The 26910-nt window shown below is 38.7% G+C and overlaps 1 protein-coding gene across 6 annotated transcripts in view; it reads left to right on the forward strand.

The window, feature by feature from the left end:
* The window catches only part of TSPAN12 (tetraspanin 12), a 66280-nt gene extending 40481 nt beyond the window's left edge, over nucleotides 1–25799 (forward strand). For 2 of the 6 annotated variants that reach the window (NM_001244673.1, XM_021078478.1), the window contains 3 exon segments: nucleotides 3071–3178; nucleotides 7506–7649; nucleotides 24171–25799. In NM_001244673.1, coding sequence (NP_001231602.1) covers nucleotides 3071–3178; nucleotides 7506–7649; nucleotides 24171–24476 — 558 coding nt within the window. In that variant the 3' untranslated portion in view covers nucleotides 24477–25799. 6 annotated transcript variants of the gene reach the window in all.

Raw genomic sequence — 26910 nt, forward strand, 5'->3', positions numbered from 1 at the left:
TGCCTACCGCAGGAGTCACCCAGGGCAGTTCTTTAAAATGCACACGATAGGGCTCTAGGCCAGATCTGCTCAGTCAAAAGAGAGGGAGAGGCAGGGACCATGCATTTGCATTTGTGGCAAGTTCCCTGGGTGCGTCTTCAACATTTTAAAATTTAAGAGCTCTTAGGAAGAGAAGGAGATTCTTTAATATTTGTTTCTGAGCGGCGTTGTGGAAGTTGCGTAAGAAAATTGAAGACGTTTCTGGGACCGAAGCAGTTGTTAAGGATTCTGAGGTGAATCTGCTACTGTATGTGACACTCTGTTTGAATACTAAGTGGTAATTACAGACTAGTGGGTCCTCTGCATACTTCAATTTACATGGAAACGATGCTTTGGCACTGCCACGCGGCTGAACCCCTCTGAAAAACCCTGCTCCTTTCAGTGTATGACAACTCTCAGTAAGAAGAGAGAATTTATGGTTGCTTTTTTCTCTATTAAAAATTGAAAAGTCAGGGCAGGTTCTAACGAAATCTCCCATTAAAATGGGAATGCTTTCATCGCCTTTGAGAATCATATTTTCGCACCATCCCTAGAAGCTTGGTGTATTAAGGGAGTGAAAAAATAATCGGTTCTAGGGGCTCAGTTTCGGTGTCTTTCTAATTTTTTGTTTTGTTTTGTTTTCAAAAAACATGGATCTCTTTAACATTCAAGCAATAAATAGTAAATTGTGTAATTAATTCTTGATCTCCCCATCTCAGCTTTTGTGTTCTTTTTGGTCATTAAAAGATGTTTAGAAATGAGGTTGCTTTCTAGTAGATTTTTAAAATGGTTTGTATAGTGTTTATGTCATACTGATATTTGATACATCTCCTAGGTTACACCACATTCGAAGTGAATTAATTTAAGGTATCTGAAAGGAAATATTTTGATCCTAGTATAATTCTAAGGAACTTGAGGGGATGGAAAGAAATTTTAGATACTTTCTTCTATTCTGTGAAGGGGCGATCTGCAAAGTATTTTCTTAGAGTCGCAGTGGTCCTAGGTGGGTGTACGCTGCCATGTCAGCGGAGGGCACACGTCACTGTTTTGCTTGAATAAATCTTCCCCCGTTAAGTCACCAGAATAAAACAAGGGCTGTTTAAAAGTGAAGTGTGGAAAGTGGTCCTTTAGGAAAAAAGTTTGTCAGAGTTTTTTTTTTTTTTTTTCTTTTATTGCTTTTGCCCTAATAGCAGTGTGAATGAAAAGTGCTGTTAAAGTTTATTAGCTGCCAAATTTGCAGCACTCAGCCTTTGCATAGAATGGGCTTTGTGCTCTTAGCTGTTCCATGCAAGGAGCCAATACACGTGTGTTTTCCTTTATGGCCAGATCGGGGCATTTTGTGCCAGAACCTCCGAGATCGCCTCTATTTCTTGCCATATTTGGTCTCAGATCGATTGTGGTCACAAGGGGGAAACAACGTCTACCGATTTTGGCAAATAAATGAAAAATAAGACTGGTCTAATAACCAAATCAAGAGATTCGGCATCACACAACCTCTTGGCCCATTATTTCTGTTTTTCATATATGTTCACCTAGTCATCATTCCTCCTCTAGATAAAATCTGTCAATAATATTAACCATTTCAGATTATACATTTCTAGAGAATTTCTTTCACTTCCATTTATTTTATGTTCAAAAGGACTTGAGATAATAAGAATTTATGGTGACTAGCTTGAACTTTGGTTAGTTAGTCCTCTGAACTTTGCTTAAACCATATGAACACAAAATATACCCAGTTAGCTCATTATTTAGGGAACAAAGTTGTGTGCCCATGTGTTGGGGGTGTTTTCTATTGTACATTTCCAAGTAATAAAAAGAGAAAATTAACAAAGGAAAAAACTCCTGTGGCCAGGAGTTTCTCAACTACTATTGATATTAAGATTTTTAAAAATGAGATCTCAAAATAATATTAATCTTGAGTTAGCATCCAATTTGCTTGACTAAGCCCAGCCCGTGTTGCTTCATAGACCAGATGTGGAGGTCTGTCTGGTTAACCGAGAGTTACTTTAATACCGCATGTGTGGAGAGAGCAGGATTTGTCTGACCCCATTTCTCCTGTGGCACTGTTGACAAACATAGCAGGAGATGCTGACTAGATTTCTAGCGAACTGTTGTGTTGTGTATCTGAAGCTATGTCATGATTAAACATCTGTCAAAGGATGCATGGTAGGTGCCTTGAGAGTCAAGGCACCAAAAACTGCTTTAATTTCAGAATTATTTTTTCTAGCATTCTAGCATTTTCTAGAAGTCTAGCAAACCCAGTTTTTGGAAGGGTGTTTACAAGCTTATTCTAGAATGAGGCTTGTATGGAGCTGACCTCTCTCTCCCGTCTTCATTCTTCTCTCTTTATTTTAGCGCCATAATCTGCAGTCACTTCAAAGAACAATTTTATAGGATTATGAAATCAAATCCGATGGCATTTTTTAGCAGGGATGGTTGGTTATGAGGAGCTCTTCAGGCATATCTATGGGACATAGAGTTTCCTTGTTTTGTGATTTCCTTGAACTTGATATTGGCATTCAATGACTTCACATTATTTTGCTTAATATGAAGTACTTCCTCATTTAGTACCAAAAAATCTGCTGTGGAGATGGTTCAATAAGCGTTTAATAACCCCAAGATTAACTTAGACCACAAACAAATATAAATTTAAAATAATATTTGCCAGAGTTCCTGTTGTGGCATGGCAGGTAGAGGACCTGACGTTGTCTCTGTGAGGATGAGTTCGATCCCTGGCCTCCCTCAGTGTGTCAAGGATCTGGTGTTGCCACCAGCTGCAGCATAGGTCGCAGATGCGGCTTGGATCCAATGCTGCCGTGGCTGTGGCATAGGCCAGCAGCTGCAGCTCGATTCCATCTCTGGCCTGGAACCTCCCTGTGCTGTAGGTGCGGCCCTAAAAAGACAAAAAAAATCGTGTTTGTCAATTGCAGTACCTTCCAAGTATGTGAATGAGTCTGTGAGTGATCGTGTTTGTGAAGGTGTGAAGGTACATGTGTCTGAATGTGGCTATTTGCATGTTACAGTTGTTGATATTTTGGTGTTTTCCCTCCAGGTTCCAGTACAGTGGTCAGACATGGTCACGCTGAAAGCCAGAATGACAAATTATGGCTTGCCAAGATATCGGTGGCTTACTCATGCTTGGAATTTTTTTCAGAGGGAGGTAAGTGCTGCAATTTCTGAGGTAGAGGGTATGGAGTAAATGGCACACTCTCAGAACATATGTTCAAAGCTTTGCCTTTGGTCATTTTCTCTGGGCTGAAAAGCTAAACCCGTGATTCAGTTACCACTGGTCTCGTTCCTTACAGAGAAATACTTCAAGAAGCTCCAGACCCTGCTTTTCTTCCCATGTTCACCGTTTCCCCTTCGCTTCACGTGGCTAACATCTATTTTTTAAAATTTTATTAGAGTATGGTTGATTTACAATGTTGTATCAATTTCTGCTGTACAGGATCAGACTCACATCTATTTTAGAATTTCTTAAAAGCCATTTTGCTAAACTACCATAAATTTTACTTTTTAAATGAGAATTCCCTGAAAATGACCCAAGCTCTATTTAAATAGATAATTTTTCATGACTTTTAGAACTATCTGTAATTTAAACATCATTTAAAATTTTAAAATAATGGGTCTCATTTGGGAATTAGGACTCAGTATATCATTAAAAGCACAAGCTTTCTAGTCAGAAAGACCTCGTTCAGATTCTGGGCTCCACTGCTTACCATTGCATGAGCTTCTTTAATTTACTTAACGTCCTTAAGCCTCAGTCTCCTTATCTGTAAAATGGGGTTAATAAAAGTACCTGGCTCCTCAGGGTATCGTGAAGGTCCAATGAGATCATAAGTTTGATCTCATTTAACTTATGGTTATTAACAGAAATGTTGCCAAGTTAGGTGCTTTTAGCTTTCCTTACCTAACTTCCCTCAAACACTGTGTCCCATCGTTTTCTCAAACAGGGATTCTATTTAGATGTTTAAAATCTGGTGATTTGAAGCTAACCATTAATTCAAGCCAGGTTCTTCTCCCAAACAGTTTCCTTGTGATTGGAGTGACACTCTCCAATGACCAAGTATATCTCTTTCCTTTAATGTCATTTAAAGTTGCACCACAAAGCGTTTGAGAATCAGTGTCTCGCACGGTAGATGGCCAGCTCTCTGCTCAGTTACACTGTCTTGGCTACGGGCAGAGGTTCAAGTCCAGGCTCATCTCCAAATCTGGCTCTTTGTGTTACAGTTGTTGAGATGGTGAAAATTATCATTGCAACACAGATTTCCTGTTTATTTAAATGCTTCCTGGCTTCATTTGTTTACTCTTCATTTATACTAAAAACAACATGAAGGGAAAAATAAGTGAAGCATTAGGGAATTTATGGTAAGCTGTGTTCAGCTACTGCCTAAAGCTCTTGATTTTCTGAGATTTGTGATGTAGACCATGCTAATCCAGGTTAAAAAACAAAAGGAGCTTTTTTTCCTAATGGTACAATGAGGGGCTCAACCTAAGTAGAGCACTGCAAGTAATAGCACGCATATTATTAGATTTAGATTTTTGTATGGTAAGTTCCCTCCACCATATCATAGGCCCGTTTCACACAGAAGGTGGTGAAGGTGGTGGAGACCTCTGGGCATCCTGAAAGAGGTTTTTTTTTTTTTTTTTGGCTGCCGCATGTGGAAGTCCCTGGGCTAGGGATTGAACCTGTGCCACAGCAGAGACCCAAGTTACTACAGTAACAATGCCAGATCCTTAAGCCACTGCACCACAAGAGAACTCTCTAAAAGAGTTTTTAAAAGCCCCTTGGAGTAGTTTGTCAGGGCTGCCCCATAACAAAGTACCACAGCTCTGGAGGCTAGAAGTCTGAGATCAGGGCATTGCTTTTTTTTTTTTTTTTTTTTTTTTGGAGGCTTCTCTCGTCTCCTGTTTCTTCAGGTCATCTTCCTTCTGTGTCAGTGTTTAAATTTCCTCTCCTTGTAAGGACATCAGTCATATGCGATCAGGATCACTCTTATGACCTTATTTTAACTTAATTACTTCTGTAAAGACCTTATTTCCAAATAGAGTTACATTCTAGGGGTTAGAACCTCAAGGTGAATTTTGGTGGTGGGGGTGGGAGGAAAATTCAGCTAATAACACCCCATCCCTAAAATTGACCTTGTCAGGCACCCGTTTTCCTGACTCCTCATTCTGTGCAGTTCTGGGCAGGTACCTCACTGTAGTGGACTCTCAATGAAGCTCCGATGATGTTTATTTAATACCTTGGGAAAAACCCTGATGCTAAGAAATGAATTTACAGGAATTCTCTTGTAGCGCAGCGGGTTAAGGGTTCCTCTCAACCCGTTCCAGTTAAGCAGGACCCTTAACCCAGTCGCTGCTATGGCGTGGGTTTAAATTCCATATGAAGAATACGTAAAATGTTGGTGGAACTTTCCGGTGTGACCCCACGTTAGCAAGAGTGGCCGTATTTTGCAGTGTGATTTTAAAGGAGGCAGGAACACTCCAAGGAGACGTAGATCATCGTCATGTGTGCATAAGAATGGGTTTGCTGAGGGAAGTTTTCAGGAAAAATTTCAGCACCAATTCAGTACCTTCCTTTTTTAAATTTCATTTTGTTTTATTTTATTTTATATGCGGCCACAGCTGCAGAATATGGAAGTTCTCTAGGCTAGGGATTGAATCTGAGCCCCAGGTGCCAGCTTATACCACAGCCACAGCAACGCTGGATCTGAGCTGCATCTGCAGCCTACACCACAGCTCACGGCAATGCTGGATCCTTAACCCACTGAGCAAGGCCAGGGATTGAACCCACATCTTCATGGGTACTAGCAGGGTTCCTAACAGGAACTCCCAGTATCTTCTATTGATGAAGAAAAACAGCTATGTAAAAAGAAAAAGAAAAATCTCAGTTACTTGTTAAAAAATAGTGTTTGGCCTTGAACGTGAAATGCCGTAGTTATTTGGAAAAATCATTTCTGTGGAGCACCTCATTTCCTGACAAAGCCAGATAAATGGACTGTTCTATTGTGGACAGAGTTAGAATATTCTAAGAATGGTCCTTCTGTCATCAACCTAGAAAAACACACGTCTTTAGGAAATGAGAGAGCTAGGTTTTCTCTGTGTGCAAGGATTTTAAAAAGACTGACTTGGAAATGTAGGTTATGATTTTTAGAAAGTGATCTTTTTACTACACGTGTTTTTTATGGCTACTCAACGCCTTCTGTAAAATACATGATGTTACATTATGTTTGACTTAATTTGTGATGTTTGTGGCATACTTGTGGCTTTTAGAGCAAGTTTATGAAAGGAAAATACGAAAAAATATTTTTAAAGTTTCTTGGAAAATTTTAGTATCTCTCATAACATTGGTCACTCATCATTTATAGATTTTTTTTCTAATTTAAAAATTAGATCTTTAGGCAAATGAAAAACTGTAAAATCTTTTTTTTTTTTTTGTATTTTTTGGTTTCATTTTACATAAGAAGTTCAGAATTCTTTAAAGGCTATTTTAGTTGAATTTTGAAATGGTAGATTGTGATATTTTATGATACAGTGTTGACCCTGAGCACAGACTGATCTGCTGGGGCTGCATCATTTGCGAAGCCAGTCACTCTTGGCAAAATTCCTCTCAGTGACTGCCCCATAGTCCTTGCTTTGGACTGTAAGGAAAAGTAACCCCCACCCAAGGGCAGAAAATTGTCATAGTTAATGATTTTGAATCTAATCTACATATGTCCTTAAGCAGTGTTTCTAAACCTTGGCCAGAGAAAGTTTTTGTTAATACTTCATCAAAGGAGACTTAAAAAAAGAAAAAGAAAAAGACAATATAATTTGTCTTAAATCCAACTTTATTTAAGCTAAAGACACACTGTTTCTTCTAAGATTATGGTGGTGGAGTATAAGGTTTGGGTTTTTTTTCAAGATTCTCACTCAGCTAAATAAAAATTTGCTGGCCAAACCTGTTTATATCTCAACATTTTTGGGAAATTTACCCGTTAATGAATCTGAGTCAGATAATCTTTGTGATGTGGGCTATTGGCCAACAAATCTTTTTACAGAGATTAGGGAAACTTTTCATATAATATTTGAATTTGTTAAGCAGTTAAATTGGTAACTAGGCAATGTGCAAAGAGATTGATCAACTGTTCCCTGGTGGCTAGAGGTTTAATATTAAGCATGAGATTTCAGCTGTTTGTTTCATTACCGTGTGCACTAACTTTATCCTGTATGATCCCTTGTGGAGGATCTCACATTTTGGGGGTGAGACTCCATCATGTCTGATCTCTTTTCACATGTTATGGGCATTAGTGTGCAGACTTGTTCCCTGACGGAGGCCTTTCCTACATTTCTGTCGTCAGTGTAGAATGTACATATATCATTAGGTGATGATGGTAGTGACTTTAGTTCTGGGTACAAACATTTAAGAAATCTAGCATTTAATCTCCTATAAGGTAAGAAAGTATTTTTGTAGTTTCTGAGCCTGACTGGTCTTTCTTTGGCAGTTCAAGTGCTGTGGAGTTGTGTATTTCACCGACTGGCTGGAAATGACAGAGATGGACTGGCCCCCGGATTCTTGTTGTGTTAAGGAATTCCCAGGATGTTCTAAACAAGCCCACCAGGAAGATCTCAGTGACCTTTATCAAGAGGTAAAGGCCATGTGTCATTAACTTATCATGCATAAAACTTTTCTTGCAATGACTTTTAAGTAAAGAATCAACAACATGCCAGGGCATTTTGCCTCTTCTGTCCAAATAAAAAGGATCTGATTTACAGAGAAAAAGGATAAGGATAAAAATCAGTATAAAAATCTGAATGCTAATCACATTTTAACAAAGAAAACTGGGAAAGAACTAGGGTTCGGAATTAATTGGATTTTGTATTGTATTTTCTAGAACCAAGCTCTATTGCCACCTCTTATGGGTGCTTTGAAAACAGATGCATGTGACTCACTCTGGCCATGTGGGAAGACAAAGTTTAGAGTTCTTGAGCAGAATATATATTTTAGGATTTCCACATAGATTAAATCATATGTAAGGGAAAACAAAAACAAAAACCAAAAAAACCTCCACTCTCCAGAGAAAATGCTGTCTTCAACTCTTCAGGTCCCCCTACTGGCTAATGATCATGATGTTCATTTTAGTAACTGATTTAAAGAAGTTAGGTGCTCGCTGGGATTAAAATCAGTTGTCAAGTGGCCAAGGAACTTTCGTACTTATGCTTTCTGGGAGAATTTATCAAAATCACCAGTTATTCCTTTGTTAGCAGAAGCTTTCCTATTCCCAGAGATCCTGCTGTGGCGCAACGGGATTGGCAACCTCTCTGGAGCACTGTGATGCGGGTTCAATCCCTGGCCTGGCACAGTGGGTTAAGGATCTGGTGTTGCCACAGCTTCGGCTTATGTCCCAACTGCAGCTTGGATCTGATGCCTAGCCTGGGAACTCTATATGCTGGGGGGCGGGGTGGTCAAAAAAGAAAAAAAAAGTTTTCCTATTCCTTCATTTTTTTTTTTTAAGATTGCTTTTCAATCTTTATTAGCAGGAGAAATTAAAATCTAGAAGTACTCCATTTCAGTAGAGTAGCCAGTAGCCACGTGTAGATATTCAAATTAAAGTTAAATAAACTAAAATTTTCATTTCCTCCTGTGCGCAAGCCACATTTTAGGTGCTCAAGAGCCACTTGGGACTAACATCTCCTGTATAGGACAGCGCAGATATAAGACAGTTCCATCTTTACAGACATTTTGCTGTAGTCTTGATCTAGCATGTAGGTTCACCATGTAAATCAGGTGAAAGGGAGGCTGTTCAGGCTGATGGCCTGAGATCATTTCCCAGGCAAGTATATAGGTACCACAAATCATCTTAATATAAAGCAGCAATTTATACCAGTCATAATACAACACACACACACGTACATACATATATGTTCTTCTCTAGAAATACTCCTATCCTTCAAAACATTTTTTAGGCTGTCTGCCAAAGTCAATTGTGGAATTGCACAAAAATCAGTTTTATTAGTTTATAGTGTAAATTAACAAATGTGAAGAAGATGCTGGATTACCCACACAAATGTTTGATCTGATTCATGTCTTAGATACAGGTAACTTTAGGCTGCTAAGAAAATTCATGCAACGTTTAAGGATATCCAAAAGAAAGTGTTTTGGGCTCCAAAGGCATGTCCCAAAGTGAAGTGCCTCATGTTTTCAAGAGATGCAGAATTGTATTAGTCTTCCTAGGGTGAGAAAGTACCACAAAGTGAGTGGCTCAAATGATAGATATTTATTGTCTTGCAGGGCTGAAGGTTATGATTCTGAGACCAAGGTGTCAGCAGGTTGGTTCCTTCTGAGATGTGTGAGGAAGAATTTGTTCTGGGCCTCTCCCTCTGCTTCCAGTGGTTGGGCAGTCACTGCTGTTCCTTGGCTTGTATTAGCATTACCCAGACCTCTGCCTTTATCTTTCTGTGACATTCTCCCTGTGTGCGTCTGTCTTCGGATTTCCCTTTTTCATATGGACACAAGTCATTCTGGACGAGGGGCTTACCCTTCTCCCATATGACCTCATCTTAACTACTTATATCTGCAGAGATTCACTCTATTTCTAAATAAGATCGCATTCTGAGTTACAGGGAATTAGAGCCTCAACATATGCATTCGGAGGGAAGGAAAATTAACTTGTAATCAGAATCATTGAAGGCACTGAATAACCCAGGTAGTTTATTTTAAAAGATCATCGAAATAATTGTGGTCATGCCTCACACTACTGATACTGTGTTTGGATGTTATTTTAAACATATTATGCTTAGTAACATTTTGGCTTTGAATGAAAAGGCATGTATAAGATATTATATATTGAATGAAGGATTATTGGATCAGTGTCTCAGTTCCTCAGTGATTATACTCCCTCATTTTTTTTTAAGGTGAAGCTGAATATTGATTGGTGTCTGTAGTAGGGATGATCAACTAACAAGTTTAATGTTAAAGTCCTGTTGATTTCATAAAACAGGAAATTGTACTTAATATTTCTAAGATATTAATCATGGACATAATTGTGGATATATTCAGATACATCATAACTCATCATAACTCAAGAGGATTTTTTAAAAAAACAGATGATTACAGACAGACAGACATTTATTGGGATGTGAGTCCCAGGGAGGGCCTCCTCCTGGGATAATGAACCATTTTGCAGAAAAAAATCTAAAAAACAAAAGGCAAAAAACCCCCAGATGATTACAGTATAGATATAAGTGTAGACACGTGAATTGAAACCTATCAACTCCCTAGGGTAAACTTAATCCATTTGTTAGTTTTCAGGAATGGCAAGTCAATATGGGAAATTACTGGGCTACGTATGTAATAATTTCTACCTTCTTTAGTGATTAATACTGATAATATAACCAATATTGATCATGAGAATGACAAAACATGAATAAATTTACCGTATCTCTCCACAAAGTCTGAATATGGATATATTCACTTCAGTTTTTATTAGTTGAAAAGCAATCAATTAAACATTTCATACTTTTTTTTTTGTTTAAAGGCAGAATTCACTTTTACTAGTAGTATTTATAATGAGATGCTTTCCTTTCAGGATGCCTATAAATGCTGGTTACATGAATTTTAATGTTAAGAGAAGCCACACCATTATACATGTGCAAATTGATGGCCCATATTATTTTAAAAGGTTTTTTTCATATTTTCATCAAAAGACTTTCAATAGCAAGTTGGCATTATCAGTTATGAGATTTCAGTTCTTTAGATGGGCTTCCCGCAGAGATAGAGGTTCATTATATCCGAGTAATCTGCTTTTGCATTTTACAATTAATAGCAGATGCTGATATTGGTAATGGGTAATGGTATAGTGCATAATTATATGCATAGCTGACTTACAAAAGTAGATCGCTTAGTAACTTTATGGCACAAGTACAATTAAACCCATCATTGAAAATAAGACTTAATTCCACTTTGCCCTGGAGAACATATGTTTCCTAATTGCAGTGTGCCCAGAGATCATCCACCTGGAAGATGGGGAGTCCAAGAGGGGAAACAGGTGAGGGACAGCTCTTGGTATTTGGGATATTTATCCTGAAGTAGTGAGTACTAAGAGGAGATATTTTAGATGTCTTCAGATATTTCAAATTCATCATTCTGAACAGGACCTAGACTTATTCATTGTTGCTCCAAAGGGCCAGAAGTTACAGGAAGGAAATTTTGAATCAATTGAAGGAAGACCTTGGTCATCAAAATCCATCCAATTGTGATAAAGTTTCTCCTGTAAAATAGTGCATCTCATCACTAAAAATATTAAAGTCAAGGTCAGATAACTCTGTCACTGGTGGGTAGAATAGGTTTTTAAATTAAGAGTGAATCCGGACTAGATGAACTTCAAGGTCCCTTTTATCTTTCGTATTCTGTAAGCTTAGAGATAAGAACTGGCTTTCTTCCTGTAATCTCTCTTCAGTAGTCTGCAATCAAGGAAATAAATCATTCTCAACCATCTGGTGGCCTGCGTGGTCCCTGACCCAATAATATTTTATGACATATTTAAACCTGTGAAAAATGACAGAGCAGAAATATAAGAACTATCGAGCATTTAAAAAACATTTCCATCAGAGATACTGCTGGGCATGGCACACCACTCCTCAGATATCTGTAATGAGTTAATACACTAGTATGAAAGTATGGGTCTAAAAATTCACAGGAAAAATATCTCCAAGCATCAGGTGTGTTCTATCACATTCATTCTTTCCAAATGTTTTGAGTACCTACTGGGTTCCAAGTGCTGTTGAGAATGCTGAAGATACAGCAGATAATGTTGCAAACAAAAAAAATTCTCCTGCAGTATTACTTATATTCTAGGTAGAGATATAGACATTTAACAAGAAAAAATAACAGCAATGAAGAATAATTTCAGATGGTGGTAAAGCAGTTTGAACCCTCTGAATAGGGTCGTGTGCTGAAAAATAGCTTTATTGCTGAGGGAGCTACTTAAGATGGGATGTTTAAGAATAGGCTCTCTTAGGGGGTGACATTTGAACAGAGACCAGCTGGGACAAAGGATCCAGCCACACAAGGATCTGGTATTTTTTTAGCCTAGGGAACTGGTAGTGTAAAAGCCCCCTTGGAGGTGACCTGCGCCAATGACTCCTGATTGCTTCCTACTCTGGTCTTGGGGATTGTTGGTGTAACCACACTCTCTAAATACTACAGGTGAGATTTGGCTTCCACAAAACATCAGACTCAGAATTTCAGTTGGTAAAATACAGGACCAAGACATGTCTCTTCCTTCTCTCACCTGCCGGGTTTTCCATCGTAGCCCTTACGAAAGTTCTAGACTGGCTTGGAGAATGAGAAGAGAGAAAGGAGGAGCAAGAAGGCTGGTAGAGGAAGAGGTTGCTGTAGAGCGGGGACTGCCAGCCCTTTTTCCAGGGGCCTGTGCCCTTCTTGGATGGGCTTCGAGGGAAAAGCGATAAGGCTGAAATTGTTTTTGTTATTTGATATGCATTTTTTTCAGTGACTAGGATCCATAGCTTTTATCAGCGTGTCTTGGGGATCCATCCCTAAAATGGGAAGAACCAGAGGTTAGGGAAGTTACAGTGTTTGCTGTCTCAAATAGGGAATGGAGCTTACACATCTCCTCAAAGAAATTACTATGCCATTTTCCTCTTCTGTGCCACCTCAAGAGAGATAACTGGATGTAAACAAGCTTACAACAGACCCTTCTTCAAATGGACCAACTTGAAAGGTAAAACCATGAGGGAGAGAGTCAAGTGAAATAAACTTCCAAAGACACACTTCTTTGTTTTGTAGTTAGGAAAAAGACTACTGTTAAAAGATATTGACTACTTCTTCAGAAAAGTTGTTATTCATAGAGGTTATGTAAGGAGGGCCGGACAGAGCTGTTTTCCATGAGGCTGTATGCCTTTGGGATTTTTTTTTTTTTTTTTTTGATCCTTAATCTTGATATGTTCCATGTGGTGTTGGGTTTGAATATCACATACTCTTAATAATTTCCTTTGTGGGAGATAATTTTTCCCCAAAGCATTTCTGCCTCTTTAGATGGTTGTTTCTTTCTTTTTAGAGTAATGGAAAATGCCTACATACAAATAAAGAGACAGAAGGGCGGGAGTGTGGGTGTGTAGGCCCTGTGCTCTTTCTGAGGCCTGACTTGCAGGACAAAATGCCCAGATGATGGTGGTGTGTCTAGGTCTTCAATGATCACAGAAAATAAATGGACATGTGGGGTTGCTCCCCTGGGCTAAAGGTGGGGGCAACTCATGGTGACCATGTGGGATGACTTGTTGGAGGCATTTATTCTCTCAGTCGTGTGTTAACCTCTCTCTGAGCTGAGAGTAAGATATTAGCCATCACCTAGATTGGAGGCCCAGGCCTCACCCATCTCCTCTGCACCCCGCTGTCCTTGGCAAATGATGTTTTATAATCTGTGTACATTTCTTTTCTTTTTTTTTTTTTTTTTTTCTGGGCAGTATCCCAGCCCTCCACACTTTGTGTTAACCATGCCTCTCCCGTGAACGTGGTTGTTAGAATTAGAAAGGTGAGCCAGTACTATATGTCTGTTTTGAGAAAGAGAAACAACTCATAATTTTCACGCACAAACTTCCTAGATGCATAAATATTATCTCAGCTTTTGAGCCAGAGGAAGAAACAGAGCGTTGTGGGTACCGAAGGATGCGGGGGTGGGGGTGGCCTTCTGGCAAGCTCTACCTACTTACGGGACTGATGATTTTCCTCCCAGGTAATTCTGCTCTTAAGCTGCTAGTGGCATGTACTGCCCAGTTACATGAATGTGAAGTTGGTCAGATCCGCACATCAGTGGCTAGAACAAGAGGCAGCAATGAGTTGATCTTGAATTGAATTGGGGCACAACATGGAGCCTGGCATGGGGAGGCCAATCCCCCCCCTTTTTTTTTTTTTGCTTTTTAGGGCCACATTCGAGGCATGTAGACGTTCCCAGGCTAGGGGTTGAATCAGAGCTGCAGCTGCCGGCCCACCTCACAGCCATAGCAACCCCAGATCTAAACTGCCTCTGCAGTCTATGCTGCAGCTCACAGCAAAGCTGGATCCTTAACCCATCGAGCGGAGCCAGGGATCGAACCCGAATCCTCATGGATACTAGTCAGGTTCGCAACCACTGAGCCACAGCAGGAACTCCAGGCAATGCTTAATTGCCCGTGTCTTTATGATTGAGATGTGCCGTGGGAGCACGTGGAGAGGGTAGTGATTCCCTGGGCCTCCAATCTTAAAGGGGGAGTGGGTGTTAGCCAGTTGTAGAAAACATTTGGGTAGCATGGGGCCCAAAAGGGCATTTCAGGGAGAGAGATCATGATGCAAAGTTAAATCTGGAAGGAAGACAGCACAGCTGGAGCATGGGCCTGAGGGGGGCCAGACAGGGCAGGCACTAGCTTGTGAAGAGCCTTACATGTCCTGCTAAGGCACACATTTTATGCTGAAAATAGTGGCCCAATAAAAAGACAAACATGTTCATAAATTCACAGCATTGTTAGGGAAGGAAGGCTTAGGATGGAGTCGTTGTGGGATCTGGTTTATTCATAATGAAGCTCCATTCTTAGATAAACATGCATAGACGCTCCTGCCCAGATAGTAAATAGGAGGCAGCTTTCAAGCTCAGTGGTTATTCAGATGGAATATCCCCACGAAATTCTATTCTCGGGGTTCTTTTATATAAAGTCAAAGACATTCCCTCCTGCCTCTCTGCTGACTTCATTATCTCTCAGTAACTGCTGGCAGGGATCAGGTTGACTTGGACTTGGGGGTGATATCTGTTTTATCATTCAAAGCCCTGCAGGACCAGTTTGGGCTTGGTGGGGGGGACATCCCTCTTATCCTCCAGCTTGGCTTGATCTAATCAGGCCCTGAACTGTTCTGCCAGTTTTGCTTCAGGTATACAAATGCCTTCTTCTTTTCTTTCACTCAAACACGGTTCAACTGTGAGTTTCCTATTACCAATTCACTATTCAAACAACTTTTCCTCTTGTGTGTTATTAGTGGAGACTTGCAAATTTTGCCTTTAGAGTGTATAATATAAAAGCCGTTATAGTATTTTGACCTCACAAAGTAATAGTTTTAGATTTGTGCTGCAGAATCATTCTGTGGGCGTTGTGGAGCATGAGCAGAGGTGAGAATTGGGTCTTGAGGCAGGGACGTCAGGTAGAAAACTGGTGCAGGTAATTCAAGTGAGTGATTAGAAGGGTTGGGTGCATATGTGCCATTGAGGAAGGAAAAGAGCGGATGAAGGTGAAAGATACTGAAGCAGGAAAATGAACAGAATAATGACGGGGGTGGGGATGGGGGTGGGGAGTGAGGGACAGGGAAACTGTAAGGACATTGGCTAGGACCCTAGAGAGAGGAAAAAGCTATTTATTGAGGGGAGCAGTTGAACTTGATTAGTTCCATTTTGGAAGTGTTCTGTTTAAGGTTCCCGTCAGGCCCTCCATGTGCAGAAACCCAGAAGGAAATATGAAGCTCAGGAGACAGAACTCAGCCGGAGATCTGGATTTTGTCTATACTAACTGGGACAGTGCTGACTCCAGATACAATGGCATGGATGAGGTAGGTGGGGCTCTATTTCTGGTGTACACCTGTCGGCTGATCTAGGCTGCCAGGCCGCCGTGCTGCCCAAGTTCATCCAAGGGGCTCAGGATGGAGAGACAGCTTTGCCTTTTTTAACACCTGTCTTCCAGAGTTGGTCCTGTCTTCTTCCAGGTCCAGTCAGTGGGGAGAAGGAAGAGATGGGAAAGAGAACATCCAGTCTATAAAGCTTTGCCTTCATCTCCTCTGCTCACAGTGCATTGGCTCCCATGGCTGTGCTTAGCTGCAAGGGAGCCTGGGAAATATGGTGTCTGACGAGGAGGCTGAGTTCCCATAGAAAATGCTACTTAACTGTGAAGAGTGGAGAACAGACTAGGACAAATGGGGTGACCAACAGTTTACAGGTGTTATCAGTGTGTATGAGGCAATAAATGCATAGGAGGAGGTAAGACCACACATAAGGGGGTGTAATATATGCAGCTGAGAACAGAAGTGGGGGAATGGCAACCTGTAAGGACAGAGGAGAAGGCACCTATTGTAGGCAGAGAAGAAATGGAAAGCAGTGTCCTGAAAGGCAGGGAAGGAGAGGATTTTAGGAATGAGTTTTCCTCCGTGAGGAGGTGAGCTTCAGAGGTTAAGACTAGGCTCCAAAGCTAGACTCTCTGGGTTAAGTTCCCCTCTACTCCTTACTAGCTGTGTGATCTTGGGCAAGTTTTTAACCTCTCTGTGCTTCATTTTTATCACTTGTAAAATGAGGATCCCCATCTCAGGTTATTGGGAGCGTGAATTAGCATGTTTATAACCCTTAGAATAGTACCTGTTTGCAGTATATCCTACAGAGGTAGCTGAGAGTTAAAGTAAATTAGGGATTGAAAAGTACACATGGAATTTTTCAAATAGGAGACACACATATACAGCTCTATGAGCAAGTATTTTACACGTGTTACCTCATTGAGGCCCTAAAATATTTCTGTGAAGATGCAGTATTATTACCCCCATTTTATAGGTGAGAAAAGTGAGGCACAGGAGTCCCGTTGTGGCACAATGGAAACGAATCTGACTAGTAACCATGAGGTTTCGGGTTTGATCCCTGGCCTCGCTCAGTGGGTTAAGAATCCAGCACTGCCATGAGCTGTGGTGCGAGTTCAGATGTGGCTTGGATCTGGCTTGCTGTGGTTGTGGCGTAGGCTGGCAGCTGTATCTCCAATTAGACCTTAGTCTGGGAATCTCAATATGCCACAAGTGTGGCCCCAAAAGGCAAAAAAAAAAAAAAAAAAAAAAAAAGTGAGCCCAGTTAAATTTTGTAGAGCTAGTCAGTAACTGAAATCCGATATATTTGGTTCCAAAACCTATGCTTTTAGACACTAAAATTTCAAGATGTGGAATATATGGTGAGGAGCAAGCTGAGTATTTGTAGATATTTCACTTCTAAACTTCAATTTCCTTCTCTATTAAATGAGATCATAATAGAACCTATCTCAAAATTTTACAAATATAGAGCTACTTAGTAAGAAACCCTTGGCAAACTACTAGACATGAAATAAACACAGATCTTCAGTGCATGGTAGAAGCTAGTGATAATAATGACAATAAGAACAGGAATTGATTCACATATTGATTAACTAAACTAAATAGAAAAATCGGTGATCTATGGTTAGATTTGTAACTAACCAAATGGCTCCTAATTTTGTTGGTAGCTGTATTTGTACTGGCTAAAGGGAGGTTTTCAGGTCGAGGTTTGGGGGACTTTCTGTGGTTTCCTACGTTGCTTGTTTTCACATTTTCCCACTTAAGGACATTTAGGTGGACATTTAGGTGAACAAAAAGAGAGACAGCGTCTGAGGGAGCAATTTGTGCATGGTCTGCTCAGTCAGGCAGGCGATGCCCGCTCCTGGAACTGGCCTCCCTATGGAGAATACCACCTTCTGGATTTCCTGATGCCAGTTTCTTCATAACCACATATTTTTTGGTAAAAATGAAAAATGTTCAATAAATGCAGCCTTTTAAACTTAAGGATTTTGCCTTTCTAATGGGGATCTTGGGAGAATTAAGTTAGATTGAAGGCCTGTCACTTTTTGAAATATAAAAAGACTTTTCTCTACTGCATATCCTACGTGTGGGTTTGGTTAACCTTACTCTTTAAAAAAAAAATTAAAGTTTTATTGAAGTATAGTTGATTTACAAGGTTGTGATAATTTCTGCAGTACAACAAAGTGATTCAGTCATACATATGCACATATCCATTCTCTTTCAGATTCTTTTCCCACATAGATTATCACAGAATATTGGGTAGAATTCTCTGTGCTATTCAGCATGTTTTCAATGGCCAATCATTCCATATACCTCAGTGTGCATATGCCAATTCCAAACCCCCAGTCCATCTCCTTTGGTAACCGTAAGTTTTTCAGTCTATGAGTCTGTTTCTGTTTTGCAAATAACTTCATTTCTCTCCTTTTTTTTTTTTTAAGATTCCACATATAAGTGATATCATATGATATTTGTCTTTCACTGTCAAACTTCACTTAGTACAATAATTTCTAGGTCTATCCATGTTGCTGCAAATGACAGTATTTCATTCTTTTTTATGGCTGAGTGGTATTCCATTGTAAATATGTACCACGTCTTCTTTATCCATTGGTCCGTTGATGGACATTTAGACTGCTTCCATGTCTTGGCTATTGTAACTAGTGCTTCTGTGAAGACTGGGGTGCATGTATCTTTTCAAAGTATGGTTTTCTCCAGATAGATGGCCAGGAGAGGGGTTGCTAGATCATATGATAGTTCTATTTTTAGTTTTTTGAGGAACCTCCACACTGTAGCTAACCTCACTCTTATGAGAACAGAAAGTCCTATTGTGCATTTTATTACCTGATGTTTAATTTTTTTAAAGCAAGATTTTATTTCCCTGCATAGCTTAAGATACGAACTTTTGCTCCAACCTCTTTGAAGTTCATGAACTCATGAACTTCCATGACTCAGTTTTTCAATTTTAAAATAAATAGGACTGGTGTTGTATATTTGGACTTGATAATTAACACGGTCATTTCAGACTTGAGTATTATGTTTATTATGAAAAATAAATTACAGAAATATCAACACTGGCATATTTTGGCATGTAGATTTTATTTATACTTTATCTTTATAAGCCCCTTAGAAGTCTGCCTAATTATTTGATGTGGCCTGTGAATATTGAGTACTGTAAAGCCGCGGGGGTTCTTCTAAATTTAGAAACTCATTTTGGAGATAGATCAGAGAATAATTTCAAGTGTCTAATTTCCTCAAGTGAAATGAGGCATCCTGACATGCCTTCAAATAGATTCCAGGAAATATAGGGATTAGTGATTTTTCTCTGATAAAAAGGTAGTGTTGTTATTTACAATTGACCAGAATTTTAATATTGCAGCAAATAAAAGTAGGTTAACCAACTTGTCTATTTCATACCTTTGAATTATCTGAGGTTATTAATGTAGGGCTAACCTAGCTTTATTTAGGGAGAAAACATATTCAAGGCAAATTAATTCAGAGCGTTTTATTTTGAGAAAAGCAAATAAGGGCGATTTGGTTCTTTCTTATTTTGAATTAAAAAAAAAAAAAGACCTTTGTGAAATGGAATGCAGTTTTGAACTCTTAACGTGTATTTCCTCTTTTGACTCCCTCAACAGAAATGTTTGTTTATGCGACTAAATATCTATGAATAGTCCAATAGATTATATAGAGACACATCTACATTTTTTTCTTCTCTTAGTGTCTTCAACAAAAATGTCCAAGTTTACATGGAAAAGTGTAAACCTTCTGCATAATTATTTGACTGGCTCAAAATAAGCTCACAATTTGTGTTCAGATCGAATCACTTCAAAGGGGGTGATGCAGAATGGACCCTGAACCCTGGACCTGTTTCTACGAAGACTAGGGAGTGGCCGAGGCAGACAATTATTTTACACACAGAAATCTAGAAAAATACTGTCTTCTCAAGAAGAGCAATATTCTTTTGGAGAGTTAATCCTTAACTTTAGCATGATATCTAATGTACTTCAAGTTTCGGTAGTGCCCCCTGAGTTATCAAAGTATAGAGAGCTCTGGGCTTTTATTTCTATATTTACACCTGTGTCTTTTTTTAAACTAAATAATGTAATGTAGCATACAACAAAAGAACACAATGAATTAGGAATGAAAATAACATGGACAAATTCTAGGGGTGTATTAATCTAATTAAGACTGCTGAATGGTATATATATAAAGTTGTTCAGAGAGTAAATCCTGAGGTCTCATCACAAGGAAAAAATGTTTCTTCTTTTTCTTTTATTTTGTATCTATATGAGATGATGGATAATCATTAAACTTATTGTGATGAGAGTTTCATGTCATATGTGAGTCAAATTGTTATGCTGTACACATTAAATTTATATACAGGACTGTATGTCAACTATAGCTCAATAAAACTGGAAGGGAAAATACGTAACTAGCAAATGAAAGTCTGGATTAAGGAAAGAGTCATTAGACATGATTAACATGAAGGCAAATGGGATTACTGATGTTGAGTTTCATATTTGCCCCTGAGCTTTCTGAATACACAGGTGAAAGGAGACATAATTATCTGCATCATTTTAATGTTTGGAGGGTAAGTATTCCAGTTTTTCAGAGGGAGCAAAATGCTAAAGCATGTTTTTCAAGTGGGACTATCTACTACTCTTAAGTTATGTAGGAAAAATCTCCAATATTATTTTTCACAATTTTTTTAGAGCAATTTCTTATAGTGTTCTTCAGTAAGTATCATTAGAGTACCCTTCAGTGGAAAATAATATGGAAGGGCACAGGTTAATATATTCTAGCCTGGCAGAGTATAGTGGTCTGGTTTGATACTTGGGTATAATTTAGAATACCTAGAGACATCAATTTATTTCATTTATTTTAAATAATCTATAGATAACATCTCTTTATGAAGGACTCATAACAGGCTCTTATAAAATATAGTTTAATGCATTTTGACTACAAATGTAGTTCTAAACTAAATATTAACATTCTTCTTGTTTGGGGGTTAGCTTTGTAAACTCAATGAGGAAGTGATAAGATTGACTGACTTGTAAGAATTGAGGAGGCTAACTTGAATCTTTGCTTGGAATAAACCACACTGGCCCACTTAGACGTTGAGATGATCTTTGGCCCTTGTGACCTCTAAGGAGACCAGGTCCCGCTATGAGCCATGGTGACACAATCCCAAGTCCACTCTTCCGGGGGCACTTTCACTGGAATCCAAAACCATCCACAATAGCCTGGATTGTCTTAATATTTTATTGCATTTTCTAGTTTTTTAAAGTTAAAAATCAGTTTTATTTTCAAAGAAACGTTGACAAAATCAGCACAATCCAGGAAGAATCGTTGGATGACAAAGTATATATATTTGAAAACATGTAAGGACTAGGAATGTTTAGCCTGGAGAAGAGACTGGTTAAAGGGAAAATGACGACTCTTCAGCTATGGCTCTCTACCTTGTGGAGAAGAGGTCAATCAGGAGCAGAACTAGGACCTTATTGAGAAGACAGTTTTCAAGAAGGAAACACTTAAGAATCAGTGGTGTCTCCGTGTGGAAAGAGCTGTTTAGTGATGCAGGCAGTTCTCTTTAGAAGTTTTTTTTTTTTTTAAGTTTTTAATGGATTTGTGTCTGTGTGCGTGCACGTGTGTGAATGCACCTTTGTGTGTATGAACCAGAATCTTTTGTTTTTTTACATGTGTTGTGATTTTTGTTGTTCTTGATAATTGGATATTTAAAATAACATAATATGGCAACTATGGAAATCATATTCCTGGCTCCTCAAAGTTTATTGTTGTTTGTGTTTGTTCATTAATTACTTTTCTGAAGTAGTTCTGTATAGTCTGTACTCTTTGATATGTGTGGCCACTGAAATCTCTGCTCACTTAGCTTAGTTGGTCACTTAATGAATGAGCAGAGATTTCCTTAGATACCTAGAACTAGTAAGTCTTCCACCCTTTGCCAAGGGTGCATGAAGCCTCAGGGTTAGCCAGAGGTGAGAGTCTTTCCTGCACAGCCCTGGGCTTGAGCAGCCCTACTCACTTGTGTAACTTTCTAGATCTCCAGAAAGCTTTTGCCAAAGCACCTATGGACTTCACATTCTCTAGCTTTTCCTTTTAAGCTTTTGACTAGCCCATTGTGTGCAACTGTTATCCACTGCCTCAGGCAGCCTCGGTGTTGAACAGTTACCTCTAAATGCTTTTGACAAATATTCCCAGGGGAAAGGTTGTTGCCATGGTTGATCTGTGAGTCAAGTCAAATAAAGACAGCCTTGCAAGTGAGCTCTTCCAGGGAATCACCAGATAGGACATATAACGAGAATTCTCTGAGAATGGGGCTTTGAAGGAGCTCCAACCGTATTCTGTTGCCTCTAGTGGCTGCCAGACCACTGGCTTTTGCCATAATTGTGGGCTGTTTATTTTCAAGGCTCCTGCAGAGCAGGGGAGGGGAGATGGGAGTGGAGCAAATTAAAATGCCACAAAGCTTGCTGTTCTTACTGGGGTGCAGGTGCTTTCCTTGAATAAATGCTCCTCAGATTGCTGCAAGCATTTGGTTAATTTCCAGAGTTCTAAAAAAAAGTTGCTTCTGACAATTTTCACTAGTACTTTCATTGCTTCTATGGGGGAGAGACTATTCAGAGGCCCTTTCTTTGCCAGTTTTGCGGGTGGCATTCTAGAAGTGCTTTTTAGCTGTACTCTTTAAAGTTAAGAAGTTGAGTGTATTGACTTCCAAGTTCCCCTCCCACCCTAGAACATTCGGTGTTATCAAATATATCACATTCCCAAACCATCCTAGATGATATAATTTACTGTACTTTAAAAAAAATGTGATTGTTTAAAATAAAATTGAAACAAACTTTACCTGAGAACAAAATATGAAACACAATAGACCATAGCTTAGTTATCAATCTCTGCTTTGTGTAATTCACAGATTTTAAAAAGAAATACTACCTTTTCCGCAGTTATTCAGCTTAGAGTGACTTAGCCTAAAGGCGGGGGGAGATTTTATGCCAATAGAAAGAACTATGTGGGTAAAATTTAAGCACCAGAGACTACTGAAAAGGTAAAAATCAACCAACAGTTAACTCATAGCACTTCACAGGGTTGAAGCATTAGCATACGTATGTCTTGAGTAGTTCATGTTTAATTGTGGATTTTATTGTAATTACTATCACCAAAATATTGGTATGCCTATGCCGATTCTTTATTCTTTAAAATCCATATTTATAAGAAGTACTGAAAACAGAGTTAAGGAAGCAACTAAATAATGCAAAGCCATTTCATGTCAATTTCTTTAAAGATGGATATGATGATTAGGTGCCCGTGTTACTTAGCAATGATGTGAAGTGATATGTTCCTATAAGTTAATTTTCCAAACATCTGAAGCTAAACCTTTTTAATTTAAGTATTGTTGAAGTGTCTCTTTCCAAACTATGTTAAATATTTCTTTGCTTAATGAGGAGACTCCTGACCTATCGTCTCAGAGCAGAAACAATTTTGACGAGATTGGGCACGTTCAGGGTGGTGTGGCCAGTAGCCTAAGTGCTGGTCATCTAATAGGTGACTTATGACAATTGTTTGTTTTGTTCTACTTTCTTTTTTTTGCTTCCTCTTGCCCTCATTTTCTTTGGCCATGGCTTTTCCTTCTCTTTTTTTCCCTTCCTCTCTTTTTCTTTCTGAATTGTCTTCTGTGTCTACCATAGACACTCGTTAGCCTTTTATACTTAAAATGAAGCACAAAAACCTTGCTCATCTTTTTAATCTGATGTCTTTAGCCTTCAGGGGAGCTAAAGATACTTTTCAGACCCTTACCTAGTAGCATTAAAACTTGGTGTCATGCCAGAAATTCCCCCACGTGTATTTCTGCCATAGACAGAAGTGTGTGTGCATGTGTGGAGTAGGAGGGGAGCAGATGGATGTCCACCCACTGGCATGTTTCAGCAACAGACTGAGGAAGCATTTTTGATCCTTGGGGAAAAGTCTCTGACCAAAGGAGCTACAATCTAACAGCGAATACCAATAATAGTAATTATGACGCATTATTTTCAAAAATTTCAGAACAGTCTATATCAGGGGGTCAGCAGTCTATATGGCTTGAGCCTCAAGTATGTCCTCCTGTCTTTTGTGTCTGTGAAATTTCATTGCATCACAGCCACGTGCGTTCATTTACATACCATCTTTGGCTGCTGTCAGGGTACAGTGGCAGAGATGGGTGGGGGGGCCGTAAGGACTATGTGAGCTGCACAGCCTAAAAGATTTACTGTCTGGCCTTTTATAAAAACAGGTTTGCCAGCCTCTGCTGTAGATGTATTTTACCAGTGGTTCTTGATTTCAGGTTGTGCGGAAGCTAGAAGAAGGAGTAGGTTCCTCAGAAGTACGTGGGCAGCTTTCCAAAGAGTGTATACCTCCTGCTTTCCTCCAGCTGCTTCTAGCTGTTCCCTGTGGAGAGTCACTGCGTTAAAGTTTTTAATTCAAGTCGTTTGGTTCCACTCACTGATACAGGTGATTTGTTTTCCCTATTTGGCCTCTCTGTAACACATCCAAAGTAATATGGGCTGTGTTATTTCTTTTTCAGGGTTGCGGGAAGAAAATGTATTCCTTCTTGAGAGGCACCAAACAGCTGCAGGTGCTTAGGTTTCTGGGGATCTCCATTGGAGTGACACAGATTCTGGCCATGATTCTCACCATTACTCTGCTCTGGGCTCTCTACTACGACAGAAGGGAGCCTGGGACAGACCAAATGATGTCCCTGAAGAATGACACCACTCAGCACCTGCCTTGCCACTCCGTGGAACTGTTGAAACCAAGCCTGTCGAGGATCTTTGAACACACATCCATGGCAAACAGCTTTAACACACACTTTGAGATGGAGGAGTTATAGAGAATGTCAGAGAAGGAAACCACACATTTATTTTATTGGACTTGTGAATTAATGAGCACACAACTTAACTGTTTCAGAAATGTGTAGAAATAAAAATGTGGCCATAAAAGGATACCCAAGTGCATAATGTCCCACTCTTGAAAAGAAAGAGGGAAAAGTTCCATGTATTATATAAGGCATCACCTGGGTAGTAGTTGATGCCCTTTATAATGCTGAGGGCAGATCTAATACCAGATCTATAGCCTGTGTAAAATTTTTACAGAACACAGTTATCCTTTGAGGATGATGCTTTGGTGTAGCTTGAAATGTAGAAATGTAGTTTACATTTCTGCGTCTGTGTAAACAAGCCACGCTAGGGTGGGACTGGAGCTATATAGTAAAGTTTGATCTACTTCCATAAGCTTGCTAGTATATAAAGTTCCAAATAACTGCTAACATAGGAAGTTAGTACTAATGACTTTTATTACTTGGTGATCTGTTCTTGTGAGGGTAGATAGATTACACGTAAGTACACTCTGAAAATTGGTGACTACCTAAATGTGACTTTTGCTGGTTACTAAAACTATTCTTATTACTTATAAGAGCAAACTAAAACATTGTCTTAAACTGATCAGGGATATGTGTGTATATAAGAGTCTGTGTTGAGTCTGTATAATTCAGTAGATTTCAATTCTTATAACATTAAGAATAACAATTGTGAAAAGGATAAATTTGTCCTGTATAGCACCGTTATTTTTAACCTTTCCAGTTTATAGAGCTTTAAAATTCTGTCTTGGGTTTATATTACATGCATAACTGTTAATTTATATACTTAACCACTAATTTTGAAAAATTACTAGCATGATGCAGAGAATCATTATAATTCAGAATATAGTCTGGTCTCTAGGAAGTATTAATGAAAAAGTTTACACATAACTTAGGTCATTCAACAAAGACCTGGATGCTATTTTTCTGCTAAACTGAGACTCATTTTTGACACTAAACACTTTATAAAGGAGCTTATCTTTGCCTTCTCCAAACAAGACACAGCAGTCTCCAAGTCTCCAGATACTTCTACAGAGAATAGTTTTCCTTTTCTCCAGCAAAAAGCTCTTAAGAGTCATGGAAATAAGTGACCGTTTAACTAGAGATTTTCTTTGCCTTATTTCACTGATTAAGATACTGTGGTGAATTACACAGATTATTAAATTTTTTACAAGAGTAAACTATATTTATTTGAAATGGGAAAAGTGCATTTTACTGTATTTTGTGTATTATGTTTATTTCTCAGAAAATGGAAAGAAAATTGAAATGTGTCAATAAATATTTTCTAGAGAGTAAAAATTTTTTGTGTCAATTTTTATACATTATAAGCACTTTCACTACTCAGAAAGATTAGCAATGGGGGAAAATATGAGAAAAATTATTGAATAAAGGAATACTTACCACTTCCAAAATTTGGAACTAATCTATAAGAGTATGCATCTTCACTGAGAAACAACAAAAAAAATTACCCATTTGCTTTTCAAATTTTATTTTTGAGCTAAATGATAAATAATGTTTTGTCTGATAAAATATGCCCATTATGTCAACTTATCTTCTCAAGGTTTTCACATTCCAGTTTCCTACAGTAATTTTTAAAAGAAAATGAGTCTAAGAAATACAATATTTGAAATCAACTGCCAGATTTCATCTTTTCCATAATCTAAATAAAAATTGAATTCCAAAAAATACATACACCTCATTGTTTATTGCAGCAGTATTTCAAATAGCCAGGATATGCAGGCAACTTAAATGTCCATCAATAGAGGATTGGATAAAGAAGATGTGGTGCCTGTATACACACTGAAATATTACTCAGCCACAAAAAAGAATGAAATAATGCCACTTGTACAACATAGATGGACCTAGAGATTATCATACTAAGTGAAGTAGGTCAAAGACAAATATTGCATGATACTGCTTTTATGTGGAATCTAAGAAAGGATACAAATGAACTTGTTTACACAACAAACACACTCACAGACTTTGAAACAAAACTTGTGGTTACCAAGGGGAAAGGTGGGAGGGGAGGGATAAATTAGGAGTTTGGGATTAACATTTACACACTACTTTATAGAAAATAGCTAATCAACAAGGACTTACTGTATAGCACACGGACTTCTACTCAGTCCTCTGTAATAACCTACATGGAAAAAGAATCTGAAAAGGAAAATAGATACGTATGTGTACAACTGAATCACTTTGCTGTACACCTGAAACTAACACAACATTGTAAATCAACTGTACCCCAATATAAAATAAGAATTAAATTAAATTAAAAAAATCTAGTAGGTAACTTCATTAATCAGAACCAAAAGCATCCCTTTTTCTTGTTTTCTTGATGCCCCCAACTTCATAATTTCACTTAAAATGCTCAAGTAACTGAGACAGCTCTAGTATGTGAATTATTTGG

The sequence above is a fragment of the Sus scrofa genome, chromosome 18, assembly GCF_000003025.6.
Source record: "Sus scrofa isolate TJ Tabasco breed Duroc chromosome 18, Sscrofa11.1, whole genome shotgun sequence".
Classification (NCBI taxonomy): domain Eukaryota; kingdom Metazoa; phylum Chordata; class Mammalia; order Artiodactyla; family Suidae; genus Sus; species Sus scrofa.